Source organism: Teleopsis dalmanni, chromosome 2 (assembly GCF_002237135.1).
Source record: "Teleopsis dalmanni isolate 2A chromosome 2, ASM223713v2, whole genome shotgun sequence".
Lineage (NCBI taxonomy): Eukaryota > Metazoa > Arthropoda > Insecta > Diptera > Diopsidae > Teleopsis > Teleopsis dalmanni.
In genome coordinates, this window is record NC_051847.1 from 160783882 (window position 1) to 160804895 (window position 21014).

The 21014-nt window shown below is 30.5% G+C and overlaps 3 protein-coding genes across 4 annotated transcripts; 2 read left to right on the top strand and 1 right to left on the bottom strand.

Annotated features, from left to right (window-relative positions):
* Positions 1-3853: 3853 nt before the first annotated feature.
* LOC119682847 (pinin) lies at positions 3854-6885 on the bottom strand. Its single transcript, XM_038096371.1, has 2 exons — positions 6716-6885; positions 3854-5685 (listed from the first exon to the last, which is right to left on the bottom strand). Exons 1-2 carry the CDS (start codon positions 6826-6828, stop codon positions 4887-4889), a joined length of 912 nt encoding a protein of 303 aa, XP_037952299.1. The 5' UTR covers positions 6829-6885; the 3' UTR covers positions 3854-4886.
* A 3919-nt stretch (positions 6886-10804) lies between these two features.
* Positions 10805-11932, top strand: LOC119682848 (programmed cell death protein 6). The gene is made up of 3 exons (XM_038096372.1): positions 10805-11054; positions 11106-11481; positions 11541-11932. The coding sequence occupies exons 1-3, from the start codon at positions 10996-10998 to the stop codon at positions 11640-11642; spliced, it is 537 nt and encodes a 178-aa protein (XP_037952300.1). The 5' UTR covers positions 10805-10995; the 3' UTR covers positions 11643-11932.
* A 5737-nt stretch (positions 11933-17669) lies between these two features.
* LOC119682849 (casein kinase II subunit alpha) lies at positions 17670-19992 on the top strand. 2 transcript variants are annotated; one of them, XM_038096373.1, is made up of 2 exons: positions 17670-17887; positions 18797-19992. In XM_038096373.1, the coding sequence occupies exon 2, from the start codon at positions 18804-18806 to the stop codon at positions 19812-19814; it is 1011 nt and encodes a 336-aa protein (XP_037952301.1). In that variant the 5' UTR covers positions 17670-17887; positions 18797-18803; the 3' UTR covers positions 19815-19992. The 2 variants fall into 2 exon arrangements, with proteins under 2 accessions (XP_037952301.1, XP_037952302.1); XM_038096374.1 differs by lacking the exon at positions 17670-17887 and adding an exon at positions 18032-18146.
* The last annotated feature ends 1022 nt before the right edge of the window (positions 19993-21014 follow it).

The window sequence follows — 21014 nt, forward strand, 5'->3', positions numbered from 1 at the left end:
GCCAATGTAAACGCCGTATAACTCTGTCAAAAATTTTTTACATTGTTTTAATTTATATGAGATTTATTAAAAAAAATTATGTAATATTACATAAGTAACATTTATGATTAATTGATGGTAATATATTAATTTTTTTAAAACAGGTACCATTGAATTATTTGCTGAAATTTTTCTTAAAGAAAGATACGAATTGATGCTTTATTGACAAATAAAGCATTCCAAGTTGACGAATTAAACAATTAAATTCAACGACGGTATTTAAAAAAAAATACATTCCTTTGTAAGTTTTTACAAATAATAAACTTTATTGAAGAAAAAATGATATTTTTTTTAATTATCTATTACAGGCGTGCATTGTCCTTAGCCGTGTCGAGTAGCCTCCGTGAGCCACCCTGATCAGTGGCTTGCTCTCACCAACTCGTTGGTCACCTGGTCCTTCCACCGAAGATTTTGACCTCCTCTATCACGTTTTCAATGTGTGGATACCGAATCAAACACTTTTCCAACACAGCACTTTCATCGATTCGCTCGACATGACCAAGCCAGCGATGCTGCTGAATTTTCTACGCATGACTATGTCAATATCGCTGTAAAGCTCATACAGCTTATCGTTTCATCTAATTCGATATTCGTTTCAAATACGTTAGGGATCATAGATCTTCCGAGGAATTTTTTTTCGAATGATGCTAATGCTTTCTTATCAGTTGGTCATTTTCCAAGCTTTTGCATTATACAGCAGAGCAGATATAATAAGAGACTTGTAGAGTATGATTTTTCTTTGTTGAGAAATCCTATTTGCTTTTCAATCACCTACTTTACCCGAAGTAACATCGGTTAGAGTAATTCTTCATTGAATCTCTAGGCTGTCATTTTTGATCTTTACGCTGGTTCCCAAATAAATAAAGTCTTTCAGAACTTCAAAGTTATGATTGTCAACAGAAACGTGGGTCGAAACACGCTCAGGATATTTGTTCACTTGTTTTTTTAAGTTCGAAAATGAAACACTGATGGAGAGGGTATTCTGGCCAATGATATCAACATCGTTGGAATATGCAAGCAGCATTACACTTTTGTAAAATATTGTGCTAGTGCGGTATAAATCTGCTGCTCGAATTATTATTTCCAACATTAGGTTAAAGTAGTAACAAGATAAGGAGTCATCCTGTCTGAAACCTCGTTTGGTATCAAACGGCTTGAAGAGGTTTTTTCCGAGTCTAACAGAACCGGTGGTGTTGTTAAAAGTCATTTTATACAGCCATATAAGTTTTGCTGGGATAATGACCGGACATAGCGGCATATAGAGTGCTTCTAGTCGTAGTGTTAAAAGCGACTTTGAATCAACAAATATATATGTGTGGCGATTTGCTTTTTTTGGATTTTCTCAAGGATTTGACTCATTGTCAATATCTGGTGTAGAGTTTGAAAGGTTTGCAAGATTTGAAAGATTTGATAAGGTCGAATCAGTTAGTTGACAAGAGATATTTACAAAACTGAACCCATGATATTTACGGCAGTTTGTAGGATCACATTTTTTGGATTGGGCAAAGCACAAAGCACACAAATTTCACAATTAGTTTTAAACAGCTCAGCTAGTACTGGAATCTAGTACTACTAACCACCATGTTTCCATCCACGGCGAAATTAATCAACTATCTTCCATTATCAAAAGTTTTTGTATGAAGGCTGCATTTTCCGAGCTATGGAAACCTTAGTTCTTATACTTTTTGTATTGAGGTTTTGTAAGCCAGACCCCATGGATTTACGTTAGCATTGTCAGGATTGTATGTGCCTAAAACATCGATTTAGTCTGTTCATTTGCTTTTTTAAGAAAATTGTTTTTGCAAGCAGTACTCTGCGTGTAGCTCATTAAAAGCTGTGCGGTTTCTAGCTCTTTGCGCCTTTACACAGACTCTGCGTATATCAACTATACGAAGACCACCAGCAAACAATTAAGCAGTTTGTCGTTTATCAGTGAATCTGCTTTTTGGCTTAGATATATCGCACGCACTTTCCATTTTTGAAGTAACTCATTTCACCATATCTTCCGCTGTTGTATTGGAAACATTAGCATCCTACCATACTTTAGAAAAAACTTCTTGCACTTCATAGTGTCTTAATGTGCTGCATACTTCCAGCATTATAGCTCTGTGATCACTGTATGTATAGATAGATTTGTCTATATGTGGCCTAAATTGTTGACCAAGCTTGAAAATCTTCTGTAATGAGAAGCTTCCCTCTAAACTCTAGCTAAGCTAGATCACCTTAATGGGAATAACAGTTCATTTGATAGAAACCCTCCAGTTTCGCCTATGAGTATTTTTTGTCAAGCGTTGGCATCGTATTAAAGAGAATTTTTCCACCAACTATACAGATCCCTGTTTGTTTTTTTGAATTTATCATCCAATTTTGCGACTAAATGTTAGTGTATGGTTCTAATAGTAGGACTATAACCACATTATTTTCGTTTACTGTTTTCCAGAGAATATCTTGTGCAGCTTTGCAATGGTTGACATTTTGCTGTAGTACTTTCACATCCTTTTTATACACACCGCTTGACATTTTACGCTACTAGCTGCATACGCTCTTTCGCATAACATGTACTTTTCAGTATTCTTACAGTTTACAGTCTGATGGCCTTTCTTACTGCACCGTCTGTAAAGATTTGTCCGATCCGGTGTTTTACAATGGGATTCTATGTTATCATACGCCCAACAGCAGAACTTTTTTGCCGATATAATGATTTTGATACGTTTGTTTTTTTGCGTTCGTTTTACCTTTAACTAGACATCGAGTAGTTCCTCATCTGTGTTCAGGTTTGTGATGAGGTCTCTGCATTAGAATATGATATATTGCAATAATACCAATATCCTAGTAACAGAGTTTAGCAAAAGAGTTTTGATTTATGTCGCACTTTGGAGCAGTAGAACACACCTATTGTTATGAGCAAATAAGCTTATTTGATTTTATCTGATCTTTCGCAAATGGTTTTCCATATTTGTGGAATAAATTATTTCTTTATATAATTTTTACATTCGCGAATTTATACACATTTGGCAAATACTATTAATGCCAAATAACTCAGTACGTCGAAAAGATATGTTGATTCTGGCTTTGTGTCAAAATGAAAACGACTGAAAATAAATATCGAAAGTTGCAAAAAATATCTAGAACAACTTAAATTATTTGCAAAATTGCCAAATTACTCAATATTCTATTACAAAATCATACTCACTACAGAGATGGTTCATATGTATCTTTCTTAACCAGTACCGGTGCTAAGGAATCACAATCACAGGAGTGCGCATAATTTTGTTAGTTAAGTATCGTACAAGCAAAAGTACTCATAAGTACTTATTATTACTCGAGTGTTATGAATCAGTGCATGTATAACAATGACCGAATGTATTGATTGCCGTATTGGATAATCTTGGCATTCGTAAAAATTTTGTGTGAATTGTGTTTAAACGCCAATATTTGCTGGGCATAAAATGTATATTTTTAATCGTTTTGTATTTTGGTATTAAGGTACTTGTTTGCGTTGTTGTTGTTAGCATTATAAATGCATGTATTTTTTTTACATTCTTGACTATAACATGTCCCTTGAGTTTGGGGTTTATTTTAGGTGAAAATTATATTTACTATTATCTCATTAATTTAGTATATTATATATCAAATAAAACATTTTTGTGTAATAATTATGCCCTTTAATGTTTTTTCATAATTAATTTAGGTTTTCGTTTGAAATTTCATCTTTTTTAAAGACGAAAAATAAAAACTTTTACAAAATTTCCATATCTAACAACATAATAAAAATAATATATTTATAAATGCATATATATTAATACAGTTGAAGCTCGTAAATTAGAATCACTTGATTTTTCGGGTAGTTCGAATTTGCGAAATGTTCTAATTTCTAAATTTGGAATAACTTCCTTTATTCGAATTTTTGGAAAATCCTTAAATACCATGACATGTGATATGGCGAATTGGAGAAAGCGAGTTAGTATCAACATTATATTCGTATGTAGAGTCGAAATCCATATCAACAGTGACTTTAGAAATGAGTTCCTGATTGATTCATCGTTTGTCCACTTGTGCGGCACGCAAGAAAAAAATTACTTGGTTGATTGTGATATTTTGTATGTCAAATAGGTGTGTAAACAGTTGATATGTAACGTGATCAAGGACTCCAGTTTAACTATCTTTAGCAAAGACATCAGTCTATATGATCCTCTCCAGCTAAAACGTAGAAGAGTACTTCAATTCAGCGTAGGTTAGATTAAGTTATAGCGGCGATCATAAAGATTCACTTAGTCTTATCAATTGTGTTACCGTATAAGAAGCTTTGAAGTTGGCTAAGATCCTCATAAAATGAAGCTTATAAAACAATTAATCGCTGCCCGCATGTCCTGAGCAATAACAAAGCAGATTTGAAGCACTTTCATTATCATCTTCACAATTGCGACAGGAATAATTGAAATGGAGATTAAATTTTGCAGTATGGTTTCTTAATCAGCTGTGAACTGTCAGCAAATTTACCACAAGACTGATAACTTAACCGGACAACTCAATAGGTTTTTGTTTTAATAAAATGCTGCCAACTTAAACAGAAATTTTTACGCACGCCCACCATTGAATTAAACTTCTGTCTAAGATTCATACCGTTTCAGCAGAAAAGGTCCAGATCACTGTTTTTCATGACGCACCTAATTTTAATAAACTTAATATATCGTTAATATATAGTAATATATATGCTTTAATTGATACATAAAATATTTTAATAATGCAAATATGTAATATAAATTGAGTTACATTTATTCTTTCTTCATATAAACTGAAATAAAAACTTAAGACTAGTTGTTTTCTATATAATTTATTTAAAATAGTCAAACATCTTTAGTTATAGTTAGCGTGGATGATTGGCTATTTTCAGCATTATTAGTTGTTTTATCAAGCTGGTTTTTGCTATTAGATTTATAAAAAGTATCTATATCTTCTTCAGACTTGTCAATTTCGTGAAGTGAGTCCATTAAATGCTGTCTTTTATTTTCTATTGCTGTTTCAATGGCTTTTTGACACTGTTCAACAAGTTTTTCAGTTTTTTTTGACATAACTCTGGGTCTATAATATATGTGAGGTTTACTTTTAGTTTTAATATTGTGCTTTGTTCGATTCATCGATGACTCCCAAGTTTGAAAATCTTTTAATCTATCGAATTTTTTTTCTAGTACTTTTATTTCCACAAGTTTACGTTTACGTTCCGTCAGTAAAAATTCCCGTTCTTTTTCCATTATTTCACGTTCCTGAAGTACTTGCGCTTCAATTTTTTTTTCAATTTGGTTTTTTTTTTCTTCCTTCTGCTTTAACCGAGTCTCTTCTTGACAAAATTTATGTAGGGTTCCAAGTAATGAACCAAACATGCGTCGATGACGGGCTCGAGTTTCAGAGTCAGTTCCTTGAGCTTCAACTACTTGTTGGCGGGTTGGTAATTCCCGAATTATACGAGAATTAAGACGTTGTTTATGTTCTTCACCAACTGAATTGGAGTTCGTAACAGTTAACCTATTAAATACTGATCTTGTATCAGAGCATTGCCTTTTAACAGTGGGCGAATATTCAACCATTTTTGATCCTAAAGCATCTCTGCTACTTCTTTTACTGTATGTTTGATTTTGTCTCTCATATCTGTAAAAAATAGATATATTAATATAAAATCAGAAAAGCTTAGTTAATCAATATATTTCTATATAAAATAAAAATTAATGTAGAGAATAGAAAAAAATTGCCTTACTGAATTTTATTCAAACCGCTTCTACCTTAAAATATTGGAGTGCCAAAAAACATGTTTATATTTATATTACAAAGCAAAAATAAACGGCAATATTTGCGTGTTATTTTGGAGGAAAGGAAAATAAAATATACTGGGATCCTTGTTCTGCCTAAGCTTAAAGACAGAATTTTTGTCAGAATTGACGCAAGTAAAAAGTTAATACTTTTCTATTTAATAAGTATTATAATCACTATTTCGTCCTATAATTTTTATAAATTTGAACAATATATATTTTTTTCTCTCCCGCTAGAGACACAATCATAAAATATACAGCCCAAGCCACGGCTAATATACTAACTTAATGCATACTTTCCCCAACTGGTTACATTCTTCGAAAATAATAATCTCCAATTATGACCCACAACACCAGCCTATTTTTTCAATATGTATGTAGCGTATGGTCTATCAACACAACATGATCTTTTAACTAGACAAGTTTTAGGGACGTAGCTGCCAACATTAAGTGACGAAGACTGATGATTGCATTCAGCTTCACAAAAATTCATAGAATCACAATAAAATACAGTTATGCATTTTAATTTTTATCATACATAAAACAAATTATAAAAATATTTCTGAACTAAACACAGAAATTGTGAATACGAGCGTTATATGAATAATATTATGCCGGTTTGAGTTCTAGAATTTAAAACAAAAATTTGTAGTATTCGTTTATCTTGGTATATGATTCTTGGTTTATCTTAGTGATCCAAATTCAAACACATTCTAGTTTACAACATTATCCATTTTTTCAAGTTTTGTTTGGTAAACATTAAAAAACTTATATAAAACAAATCTATTGTAATTATGAGATGTATAATGCCTTTTATATTTGAACTTAAATGACATTTTAAAAAACGAATTAGTAAGATATAATGTCTTTACCTGGAATCCTTATTACTGCCAATTAAATGATTGATATTTTCGTTCAAACCTACTAAACAACTTTTGGCTTTTTTTAAATCGCTTTTGATTGTTTTTAAAAAATCATTCCCCATATTAAAGAAAAACAATTGTATAAAAGTATTTGCTAATAACACCACCAAAACTGTAATTGATTAAATTTATGGCTGCATTTTAGATAAATAAACATGCAAACAAACCTGAATGACATTTCCATTATACACCGTTCACAAGATCATACGTAATATATGAAGATCATGGTATACAGACTGATGGTCATGTTATATTTAAAATTTTTGTTTACATTGTAAATTCAAATATTAAGAAAAATTTAAAATCATAATAATAATAAATAATAAATGTCAGAATTTGCGCCTATTATTAGTAATAAATGTAAGTATTTTTGTCTGATTATTTTTGTATATACTTACATAGTATACATAAAAATAATGTATTACACAACCGCATGAAATATATAATATATATTTTATAATATATATTTTTATTATTTCCTTACAAATTTAAATTACATAATTCGACATTAAAAGGACACTAAAAATGTTTCAATCTGCAAAAAGAAAACTATCTGACACATCGCATGACGTTTCGGTCTGAGAGCAATTTAAAACAGCAAAGATAATATCAATAAAAAAATAAAAAAAACTGATTTCAAAAGCAAACAGTGAGAACATGAAAGAAAAAATGAAGATTAAAATTGAAAAAGGTGAAACTTAAAAACGTAGGTTGGAAATTAAAAGTAAATTTAATAGTGTTTTCACTTTTCAAAACATGTAAACTGCACGACGAAAAAAACGATAAGAAAATCTTTTTTGAATTTTTAGTATTTACTGGTGTATTACATTAACGACAAACTTGATTCGACGATAATAAAATATTGTGCCTCAGACGTGCGTATTCAACTGTGAAAAATGTTTTTTGACAAATTTCTTAAAGTTATTTGTCGAAAATGAAACAAAATGACATAGAAGCTATGAATTATTAGTTAAGTAATTATGGAGTATTCAAAAAATGCTAAAAATACTGAGAAAGTTATATTATAATATCAAGTTCAGTTGTATGAGATCCAAACAACATTTGCAGCTGGTTTTCATCGGGCTTTGGGGTAGCAAGGGTTGCGTGTCCACTATTTAAACAACTGTCTTTCCGAATGCGTCTCAATAAATAGCACATATATGATCTTTAGGTTCAGTATACAATACAAATCAGCAAATAAAAGGGTGCGAAATTCTGGTATTGTTATTAAAGACACATTTGAGCGCGACCATGCGTCATGTTAGTGCTGTATTATGAATAAAGATATGAAAAAGATGAATGTTAGGTGATGAATGTATTTAGTATCGTTCATGCTGATCTTTAAATTTGTTGTATTTAACTTTTTTACACATGTACCCACTCTGCTCTTTTTTAAAACAGATTCTGGTTTCTAAAATTTTTACTTAACTTAAGACTTTGTCTTTTTTTCAGCATCTATCTCACATCATAGATGTTGAAATTAGGTTGTACGTAGGCTGCCGTTTAAGTGCTGCGCTTAGCCAACATTTTGATATTTGTGTTCGTAAGTCTGACATTTTCTAGCATTAATGTTTTGTTATTTAGATCGATGCTAAATTGTGTTTCTGCGAAAAAATGGAATTTAATAATGAATATTTTCGTGTGACGCGGATCAACTAGAAAAGAATTCATGGCTCAACTTAGTTCGACATTTGGTGATGAAATATTACATCAATACATTAGTGAAACCACACATTAAATTTTACATATACATTTAACTGCCAAATTGGTTTAAGAAATTTCTAAAAAAATATAGCCGAGATAGTTTTAAACACATAACATCGTGACAGGTGACAAATCATGGATCAATGCCTATGAGCCCGAAATAAAAGCGCAAACTACCGTTTGAGTCTTCCAAAGTGAACAAAATTCGTCAAAAAATGTCCACGGGTGAAGTAAATCCAAGCAAATGCTGGTATGTTTTCTCAGAAAAGCCGGTTATGTCGCAACTGCACCAATTGAATAACATAAAATGGGTAATTTTGAGTAGTAAACGACCATTTGTTTACCGAAAGTCTTCGGAGAATTGAGGAATCCCAACCGTCGAAAAAAGTTCATCTTCCATCACGATAATATGAGCTTCCACATAAATATTAAGAAAACAATGCGTGACAAGCGTTTTTTCACGACGAAACAGACCGTTGCAACATTTAAAACCCTGGTTTTGAAGATACCAACTTAAGTGGCAAAACTGTTTCTAAAATGGGTTTAATGGAATGCAAAAATGTATTGACCATCATGACGAATACTTCGAAAAAAATAAAACTGATCAACCAATTTTTTAAATATCTATTCCATATTTAATTTATAAAAACAAAAATTTTTGCATTTTAATATTTTTATTCACAAAATAATTTTTAAAATATAAAAACTTACTTAAAAAATGTTTTAGCACAAAATAATTTTAAAATATATAAACTTCTTAAATAATTGTTTGTAGCACTTTTTTTTAAATTTGCTTCTTTTAAAGAAAATAAATGTCTACAACTTTTTCAATTATTTTACAAGTCTGCAGATTTCGATATACACAAGAAGACATGTGTGCAGACTTAACAAATAATTAAAAAAAAATTTGGTATGCAAACTTGAATATAGACGGTGCGATTTTGAAGCACGCATACCTTGTCTGCAAACATGTGGCATCGTCTATATAATAACAATAAGCAGATCAAATAACATGGTTGCCAAGACTTAAAATTCGTCTATTGTGAACGATTTTGGAAGTATATACGAAATTTCCAGTGAACTGACAAGGAATGATTTCGTTAATTATTCGTATTTCGTATTGTCATTGTTCGCAACAAATACATTAATTTTTTCTATTTATTGTTTTACTGTTAAAAGGCATAAAAAATTATGTTTTATTCACAATCATGTAAATAAATATTCTCAGCAATGATGGCAAATTATTATTCATTTTCGATATTTCAACTTTAAATTTTATTACGTGTTTTGTACAAATCTCCATTTTGTTCAAAGTTGCCATCGAAAGTAATCCTTCTTTATTTATTTTTTTACGATATGCTTACAAAAGAAAAGACCTTACATATATATAATTTATCTATAATATATTCAATTAATAAAATCAAAGATTTTATAAAATCCTTACTTTCTCAGTACGTTTGTTTCAGCTCAACTCTTCTTTGTTTACATTTTACATATGACACATATATCAAATTTTGGTAAATTAATTTTGAAGAATTGCGTTCAACAATTTTCGCCTTAAATGTGTTGATTTATTTATAAAGAGCTCATGTATGTGAAAGCTAAGTGAGCAAAACTGCCTGAATGAGACCAGCGTACCAAGAAACATGGTATAAGGGATTTATTTCTTGTTTACATTTTTTATGGTGCAATAAATTTATTATGTAATAATAATAAATTTATTCCTTTATCCTGAATTACTACAGGATTTTTAGGAATCAGACATTTTTTCGATATTATAAATTTCTTTTATTTTAAAAACTTAGCCGGAAGAAATGTGCTCTTGTATAGGCCGAGACTATAAAAAATGACAATTTTTGTGTAAGCTGTTAGAGCTCAGTATCAATTCTGCATTTTATTAATGATTTTTAAAACTACTTACACAAAATATTTTACTATAATTAACAATGATATTTCTTGATTATTTTAATTGCGGCGGCACTAAAATAGTTTACCCACATCAATGCTTAGAAAATATTATGACACATTCAAGTGTGACATATCGACATGTGCAGAATAGTAGCACAGAAAAGAAAAGTGTTAAATAGCAATTGCATACTTGCTATGACCAAACATTCTACTGGCATCGTGGTGATTTTTTCGTGTGCGATCCCATTACATATTACATTAGTTACTTAAAAATTTTAAAAATAAAAAAAAATAAAATAAAATAAATTATTGTTTACATTTGTTTGAACCATGTTAAGCATGGCAACATAAATCTTCTAATCAAACTTAATAGAAAGTGTACAAAAATTCAAATACAATAGAAAAATCTACATATCGGCGAAAACTATAAAAAAATTGTTGGTGTGTGGCAAATATAATGGCAAATTAACCTTGTACAACCCGAATATAAACAGCTTTACAAGCATTGCTTGTGAATGTAAACACTGCATGAATTTTCATGGTGACGAATTATTTGATTTTAATGTCGTATGAAAAAATTTTGTTTTCCTGATTTGTTATTATAATACAATTTGAAAATGTCATACCAATCGGGGTCAATTCCAGATCAACAGTTTTTATGGAATGTTTTTCAAAGGTATATTTATATCGTTTTATCGTATACTCTATAACGTTGTCGATATTGTAGTGTTGACGTTGACCGTAGTGGTCACATCTCTGCTGACGAGTTGCAGTTAGCATTGTCTAATGGAACCTGGAGTCCTTTTAATCCTGAAACGGTCCGTTTGATGATAGGGATGTTTGATCGAGAAAATAAAGGAACTGTGTCTTTTCAAGATTTTGGGGCTTTATGGAAATATGTGACTGACTGGCAAAATTGCTTTCGTTCCTTTGACCGCGACAATTCTGGAAATATAGACAAGCACGAATTAAAAACTGCTTTGACATCATTCGGATACCGCCTATCTGATAATCTTATTGATATTCTCTTGCGCAAATTTGACCGATTTGGTAAAGGAACAATATTATTTGATGATTTTATTCAGTGTTGCATTGTACTTTATGTAAGTTTAAATATTTTTATAATGTGTATAATTTTTCAAACTTTCACATCTCCTTTTAGACTTTAACATCTGCATTCAGACAACATGACACAGATTTGGATGGGGTCATTACTATTCATTACGAACAGTTTTTAAGCATGGTTTTTTCTTTAAAAATATAATACTAAATTCTGCTATATTTATATAAGACATTCTATCAAATAATACATTGGATTAATTTTTTAAGTTCTATATTGTAATATATATTTGAGCCAATTTAAAATCATTTGAATTTGTACATAATTGTATTATTGCAGTTCAATTTTGAAATAAATATTTTTGTTTCTGGTGCATACAATCGTGTAAGTAAACAAACATGTATGTAAATAGATTATTGAAAATTGGATTTACAGTGTATATGAGCAATAAAACAAATTGTATGCAATAAGTAATTTAGATATCCATTTTATTTGTTACATTTACCAGCTGAATTCAATTTCAATACATTATACAAAAGGAATAAATATATGATAAATATACTATATTATAACACATACACTATATTAATATTAACCACAAATCTGTATATAAGAACAATGTTTTTTTATACTTTATATTATACAAATATTCTCATCCTTAAACTATCATTAGTGTTTCGCAAAATTTGAAATAAAAAGTAACGTTAATGTATTTAATTTTTATTTACAATTAGCATTAATGTTATGCAATGATATTATTCAGATTGATTATATTTGCCTATGGTATGTATCACTTACAGGACAATCCTGGCAAAGATAATTAAATGTCTCCCGAAATGTTTTTGAAACTTAGAACGAAAGGCAATTTGAAAAAGTTTTGCTATTCTCACACAAAAGTCTTTCATAAAAAGTCTCGTCATTCGTTATTCGTGATAAAAAAACTGTTTTGTGCTATTGCATTCATATGGGAAATCAATGACAGCTGTTAATCGCTAGTTTATCTAACTTAATTTTATTTATATAGAATTTGATGAAAAGCTGCAATTTATATGTTTAATTATTATTATATATACATAAATGATTTGTTTCTAAATTTAATTTCATTTCATGAAAAAAGGACAGCACCTATTGCTGCATTAAGCACATCAGTGGCAAAAACACTGTTTTAATATTACAGCTTAAAAATAACTTATTTTAGTTTTTATAAGTTTTATTTTATATAAAGAAGAATTAAGAATTTACATACGAAAAACACAAATTCTTAGTTGACAATCGAAAGATATACTTAATAGCTCATCTTTCACTTCGTATTTGAAAATAAACAGAAACAAACTTTTAAGATATTTGCTAGAATACAAAACATGTTTCTAAAGATTGAGTGAGCTAAAATATAGTCAATATAGTCAAGAATTGCCCTGTTAAACTGGTCTAGGGTAAGCACAAAAATCTGATTGCAACATGACGTGGGCAGAGCAGCTGTATTTAGAAGAAAACATATGAGAGCGGTTTGATAAGTCAGTGACTTTTTGAATAAAACAAATTTTTTTTCGGCAAATAAACATTTTATTTTTCTACATAATCACCTTTTAGCTCGATACATTTAGTCCAGCGTTTTTCTAATTTTCTTATTCCCTCCAAATAATAGGTTTTCTCTAAGCTCTCAAAATACGCGTTTGTTTCGGTAATGACTTCTACATTCGACTCAAATTTCTTAACGCCCAGCCATTTTTTTAGGTTTGGAAACCTAAAAAAATAATAATAATAATAATAATCGCAATAAATAACAAACATAATCAAAACCATTAAAAAATGATTTATCAAAATCATTCGATATGAAAGACTATTACAGTATTGCCTGGGGATAGAATTTCAATCAAACATATCGCAAATTAAAATGACCTAAGTAAAATATAATGAGAAAATCTTGTAGACCCTTGCATATCGATGCAAAGATTCCATTAAATTCAAGTGAACAAGTTTGCAAAGAATAGTCTCCCAAAACAGATGAAGGAAAGACAGGGATGAATGGTGTGCAATATCAAAACCTAACAGGTAGTTTGAGGTACCACTTGGTATCAATACGTACATATATTGCATATGCGATAAACGAGCTTATAGTACGTTTCCCCTGCTTACTTACTAAGTTTAACTTCCTATATATTATATACGTTTGTCAGATCTTTGACTAAATCGAATAACGGTTGAGTTGTTTTGATATGAGCTCCTGTCAACAGTAGGGTAGGCGTTCGTCGAAAGAATGCAGTCGAACACGTTCCCAATCAAACTGCCATCCAAATCGGTGCTGACTCCACTCCAGTTTCTGACATAATGCCTGCCATTTCAGATAGCCTTACAATTTTGCGGTATTCTCCTCATTCGAAATAAAAAACTAACCGCTTCTTCGCCATCGTTGAGCCACAACAAAGGCAGCAAATAAATACATCGACTTAGCTTTAGAGATATAGGTACGACCAACGGCATTTCCATGTGGAGAAACTTCTTCAGCTATCTCTTTGGCTGCGTAAGGATTTCTCATTGACTTTCGTGATTGCAGACTTCAGATGTCCTGTCGTATGTGCCAATTTCCTAACCTATTGGACATGAAAGGAAAACGACTGGTTGACAATAAAATAACGGTGATAGCTAAAGGTGACACTACCAACTTGCAAAAGATGGAGTTGCGCGGATGCAGCATAGGTACGAAGTACGCCAAGCTGTTGCATGAGTACCGTGATGGAGTTGCGCGGATGCAGCATAGGTACGAAGTACGCCAAGCTGTTGCATGAGTACCGTGATGGAGTTGCGCGGATGCAGCATAGGTACGAAGTACGCCGAGCTGTTGCATGAGTACCGTGATCTGGCAACAATGAGCGGGAATCAATGTAATATAACCACCATCTTACCCATGTTCGAGACGCGTAATTGGTAGCAAACTTGAAGAAGCGAAGAAAGACGTCCAGTTTTTAGTACAAGCGAGTATTTGTCAACCATACAAAAACTGTTGGACTAGGCCATTATATATGGTAAGTAAAAGCAATGGAAGTGCATCAATTATTAGCCTTCCACTCGAAAAAGTTGAGCCGAGGTCAAATGAAGTACAGTGTGTATGATTAAGAGCTGACAGCGATTTATCAAGCCGTCCAATATTTCCGATATTCGTCGCTCTCGCGTTTATTATATGCACTGACCATAAACCACTCGCATATGCGTTCTAGTACAACTTGAGTCTTGCTCATTTCCTAGACGAGCAAGACAACTTAAACTTGTGAGCCAGTATTAGTGGGCATCACAGCATAAGAAGTGACAGTAATATTCATCGATGTTTGGGTGGTGCATATTGACACGCCGGAAGCAGTCACAACACACCTATGACGTCAATTCAGGACCCCATATTTATGAAAATAACAAAACTATTAGGGATAAAGGATAGGCGCATAACTGCCTACCAACTTTACGAAAATGATAAAGCGGTTTCATACAACGCTGAAAACAGCTGTAATTTGTCACGATTCCAGCAACCGGCTCAAAATTCTTCTTTTAGTAATGGTGGGTCTCAGGATTGCGCCGAAAGTGTTTTGGGACAGTTACTTACAGACGTCAAAATCAAACCAGACTTCGTGAAATCACTGCACATAAACTTGGGCAACGTAGTCAGACCTGATTGTCTTGTAGTCTTTGATTCTAGAATGCGCTGCCCTTCGAACTTTATGACCTTGTATAAAACGCCTTCTTGTCAGACTTTGTCAAAGTCCTGAGTAACGTCTAAGAAAACACCTGGGCCCTATTGCACCAACACTTTTCACTTTGCTTTTTGACAGAAAAAGTTTTTTGAATTGAGCGGAGGAAATGCTAAACCTCGGGGGGTCAATAAATAGCAGTAAAAACAATTTTATTTATTCTGTAGGCATATAAATTGAAAGAAGCTTATATATATTTTTCTCAGTATTGCTCCACTTCCTAATGATCGATGGTATTTTTGAGTAATATACGAGTTCTTTCATGAACATTTCCGTTACTGATTGATTTTGTGTTATGCTTTACATTATATATTGCATCATATTCTGCATATATTCTATAAATTTGTCAATTCTATGGATGAAGGCTGTGAAAATTAATGACATGGTGACTGAAGGTGGAGATATAAAGGTTGGGTGAGAATTGAAAGGGAAGGGTTTTCAGAGCACTGGAATGGAATTGGTTTGCCTACAACAAAGAGTATTACATATATAGAGTGTGCACCAGGAATAAATTTATTGGTCAGACTGCGCGTCTAGTGGTAGATGTATTTTAACCAAAATTTTCAGAAAGGCATTAGTAAGCAAAATTGAACTAAAGAAAATATAAATGCATATATGATAATAATGAACATGATTTTAAATGTTGTATTAATTTTGATTATAAGTAACTGTTTCTAGAAACAAACAAGAATTTTTTGTTTTTGCATATTTGGGTAAGACGCTAATACAGTTAAAGTAGCAAACTTAAATTTTAGCAACAAATAACGGTTTATACATGCGTGTCAATAGCCGTAATTTTTTCTTTCAGAGTAGTAAAAAAATACTCGCAATTTACAAAAGAAAACATGTGAAGCAACAACAAAGTTCCTAAAATATTCAGTTAGGTTTTACTCGCAAAAATTTTTGTCTTAAGTTTTATACCAACAAAATTCAATAATCAGTTTATATTCACTTGAATAGTAATAAGTTGCAAAATTCCAGTCATCTCCGTTAAAATCATATGAGCATTTCATTTACAAATAAATTCAAATACATAAATGGTTGAAAAATAGTTTACACTCTTGACATACACATATAACAGTTTTGTTTCATTTTACATGAAAATTTTATTCATTCCTCAAGACTATTCACAATAACACAAGCTTGTACTGCACTGTACTACGGTCAACTGTCTAAGTTAAAATCAATTCTGTTTAAAGGTTTCAAAATTCCCATACAAATCTTCCTGATTTGAACTTTATTTGTTGTCGAAAACAATAATAATTTGAAATGACAAAATAACAAACAAAACTCTCATGTTAATACATTATAAATTTACGTCCTTTATAAGACTTTCTTTATGTTAACTCAACAAATCTTTAAATTTTGAATTACTATCAATTAATTATCGTAAAAGATTTTTGAATTGAAATTATTTATTTAATAATGTTGCACACCTACTCATTTTTGCTTTCTTTTTTGCAAACATACAAGTTTTTCGAAATTGATTAAAATTTGAAACAAAAACATATTTTTTTTCACAAGTGAAGGTAAATCATTTAAATATCATTTATTTATTTATTTCAGCATTTGTTTCTAGATATTTATTTTATTTATATTAAATTCCTTATCTATTGAAGTTTGTAAGTATTAGCTAAATTATAAAACACAGCAAATACGATCGGCAGTAATTATTTGTTTAATTAATAATATACATATTACTACTTAATTTATTTTGGTAAAAGCAATTTATTTGGTATAGTGAAATATGTAATTATTGAAATATGTAATGTATTCATGTATGGGAATATGCGTTCTGTTCTTATGAATTTTATAATGTAATACGAGCATGTACTTGAGAATTTGATAAGGAATTTACTACAAATGCAATAACTTAACAACATTCTAAACAACAACTTTCGGTTTATTGTAAAAACGTATTGTTTCGATAATTACACATATTTACAAAAAATCAAATATTGTGCTTCGTTTTCACTTTATCATTTTAAATGTCAAATGTTGTCAGTATAATATATACGGGTAGACATATGATGTCATATTCGCATCCTTGTCATGTAATGAAAACGCATTTGCCACACAAGTCAATTATAATTGTCATTTAAAATGACAAAGTGAAAACAAGGCGTGATAAACTTAATTAATTGAAAGTGAAGCAAGTAGATAAATTTAATTTTTAAACCCTGTATACATATTACTATTATAGAAAATAATTTAATACCTCCACATGATACTAAAATCATTAAATTCATAGGCTCCGACTCAAAAATTAATACGGATACATATAAACATTTTAGTAATATTTATTATATAAAGTATTATTGAATATTTTTCGTATATGAGTTATATAATATTCTCTGATTTTTGTTCTGTCAACCCAAGTGCCAAGCATGCTTATATTGCAAAACAGGCTATACAGTATAAAGTAATATCAGAATTTTTTGCTCTGACAACTCCAAGCATAGGAGTCACGCTTAATCAGTCCATCTCTTTCATGATATATATTTGTCTACCTGTAATATTGGCACGATTTTAAGATGTTAAATGTAAACTCAATTTTCTAGCAGACAGTCAAAGCAGAAAATAAATTAATTAGTTTAAAAGTGTGATTAATGTTAGATCAGTAAAAAAATATATTTTGAGGAAAAAAGTTCACATTGCTTTTAAAGCCGGGCGATTCCGTTTAAAATTTACGCTTTTCAACTGTTTTATTGTGTAAGTGTGTAAAAAGTACATTGAAAAGGGTCGTTGATTTCCATATAATAAGCACCAATATATATCTCGTTCTATTATTTGGTGTAAAAAAACACGATTTTACGTTTTTTTCATTTCTTTTTTCCGCATACTATAATATGGTTAAAGAAAAGGAAGTTAGTCTGGTTGGTTTTCTTTTTTGTCGTGGTTAAATGGTGCGGTCGAAAAGTAGGATAAAAGAATTTTTATATTTGTGTTAAATATAATCCAAGTTTTGAAGGTATCCCATTATGAAAAATAATGAAATAAGTTTTAAAATGAAACTTTTTGATTGTTGATTGTGTCATATAATCGTAAGGCATTGTAATTAAATATGTTTCAAAATTCTGCCGGTCTTTCCGAGCAAAGAAATTTAATTGTAATGCACGTTTAGATGCCGTAAATTATCTTCTACCATCGCGTAAAAATATGTTTGTGAAAAAATAAAATTTCTTTTAAAGCGAAATTAATTTTATCAAAAATTTAGTGTGTGTTAATTAACATATCGTATCAAACGGCAATTTTAATTTCAGTGCTGAAAATAATAGTCTTTCCAGTATTAGTAAACCAAAGATTTTGTAGATCAACACAATAATTTAATGGTTTTTCTTAAATTTTGAATGAGTAGATATGATCCTTAATTAATTAGAATTAGTACTGCGTGAGATATATGCTTCGATTGATTTTTTTATTTTATTAATTTTAGTTAATGCCACAATATTTGAAATTTTATAATTGTCGCATAATCATGTAAAATTTATGTCGATAATCATTATTTCTTAAATTTTTTTTATTGCACTTAATAACTCGTATCAAATTTATTTATTTTTCCATAATTTTTAATAATTTAATTTTAAATAACACTAAGTATAAAGAAAAAATTTTTTACAGGTCTATCATGACATTACCTAGTGCTGCTCGCGTCTATACTGACGTTAATGCACATAAACCGGACGAATATTGGGACTACGAAAATTATGTTGTTGATTGGGCTAATCAGGATGATTACCAACTGGTTCGCAAACTGGGACGTGGCAAATATTCGGAAGTGTTTGAAGCTATTAATATAACAACTACTGAAAAATGTGTCGTAAAAATTTTAAAGCCTGTTAAAAAGAAAAAAATCAAGCGTGAAATAAAAATACTGGAGAATTTACGTGGAGGAACTAATATTATTACATTATTAGCAGTTGTAAAAGATCCTGTTTCGCGTACTCCTGCCCTTATATTTGAGCATGTCAACAATACAGATTTCAAGCAGCTCTATCAAACGTTAACCGACTATGAAATTCGTTACTATCTGTTTGAGCTACTTAAGGCGCTTGACTACTGCCACAGTATGGGTATAATGCATCGCGACGTAAAGCCGCATAATGTTATGATTGATCATGAGAACAGGAAACTTCGTCTAATTGATTGGGGATTAGCAGAATTTTATCATCCGGGACAAGAATATAATGTACGTGTTGCTTCTCGTTATTTTAAAGGTCCAGAACTTTTGGTCGACTACCAAATGTACGACTATTCATTAGATATGTGGTCCTTAGGTTGTATGTTGGCGTCAATGATTTTTCGAAAAGAGCCTTTCTTCCATGGTCACGACAATTATGATCAGCTTGTACGAATTGCTAAAGTGCTGGGCACTGAAGAACTGTACGCTTATTTAGATAAGTACAACATTGATTTGGATCCACGGTTCCATGACATGTTACAGCGACATTCTCGCAAACGATGGGAGCGATTTGTACATTCAGATAACCAACATCTTGTTTCACCAGAAGCACTTGACTTTCTGGATAAACTATTGCGTTACGATCATGTCGAACGACTCACAGCGCGTGAGGCAATGGCCCATCCGTATTTTTTACCTATTGTAAATGGACAGATAAAATCTAATAATCAGCAATAAGAGTAGGCTTTTGAAAAATCAATTATTCAATTCACACCTGTGTTGAGAGAGTCACAACTGGAAGAGGTAATAGAGCTACAATGAAACAACAAAAGTGAATGTATTGAAATCCGATAAACAGTGCAGATACACGTATACAATATATATACTTATATATAGACTTATGTATATATACATAAATATATATATATATATATATATATATATGTCTATGTATGTATATATATATATGAATATATATAGATATATATATATACGAGATATATGCATATATATAATTACAAATACAACTAAATGCCTAACTATATATTATTAAATTGTTTTCTCATTGTATATTAAATTTTTTTATTTGCTTTACATCAAGATATTCAAAAAAAAACCTAAATAATAAACGCATTGAATTGGTTTTATTAGCATACTACAATCATATTAAATTGTTCAACGTTTATAAATTGTTTTATTAAACTAATAGCACAGTGTTTCGAGTATTAGTTTCAGAATTGAAATTAAGTTTCTTTCTTTTGTTTTTTCCATATGTTTGTACATCTATAATAATGCAACGATCAATTCATATTTGTTCCGCAAAAATACTGGGTTGAAGTAAATATATCAACTTGTTTTAAATTATAAATATTTGTTTGTCTGAAAAGGTACTTTTTAATACAATAGCATAAAAAGTATATTTTAAAATTATGATAATGCTGTTGCAATATTAGAAACAATCGAACAAAAGTGCGATATATACTTTATCAGGTAGAGATATCAATTAATTGAGTACATGTATGTAAAGTAGATGCGTGCGTTTATGTAATTTACAAATTTGGTTAGTCACCTTTGCAAATATGATATTTCGAACATATAACATCAGATTTGATAAAAAGAATCGAAAAACTATAGTATTACTATAGTAAACATTCAACATCATATAGGAAGCCGATGGATGATATAACAATCTATGTAAAACATACAGGCAAAGAATCAAATATCATAATAACAAGTTGTGACTCGGAATATAAGTTATGAAAATATTGTTACCTATTAAATCACTCATATTCATACATATAATATTTATAATGTATAGTATTTATTAATAGCTGCTTCTACAATATCAAAGTCCTTAAAAATTTAAATCATGTAATCAATTTTATAATGTAGATTTAATTTTATCAAGTGAAACTTAGAACTTAGAAATCATAAAAT

Excerpts from the sequence above, each read along its gene's own strand:
- LOC119682847 (XM_038096371.1), bottom strand. The coding sequence starts at position 6,828 with ATGGGGAATGATTTTTTAAAAACAATCAAAAGCGATTTAAAAAAAGCC. Across the intron at positions 5,686-6,715 it reads GGCAGTAATAAGGATTCCAG|ATATGAGAGACAAAATCAAA; the intron begins GTAAAGACATTA and ends TATTTTTTACAG.
- LOC119682848 (XM_038096372.1), top strand. The coding sequence starts at position 10,996 with ATGTCATACCAATCGGGGTCAATTCCAGATCAACAGTTTTTATGGAAT. Across the intron at positions 11,055-11,105 it reads TTATGGAATGTTTTTCAAAG|TGTTGACGTTGACCGTAGTG; the intron begins GTATATTTATAT and ends TCGATATTGTAG. Across the intron at positions 11,482-11,540 it reads AGTGTTGCATTGTACTTTAT|ACTTTAACATCTGCATTCAG; the intron begins GTAAGTTTAAAT and ends ATCTCCTTTTAG.
- LOC119682849 (XM_038096373.1), top strand. The coding sequence starts at position 18,804 with ATGACATTACCTAGTGCTGCTCGCGTCTATACTGACGTTAATGCACAT.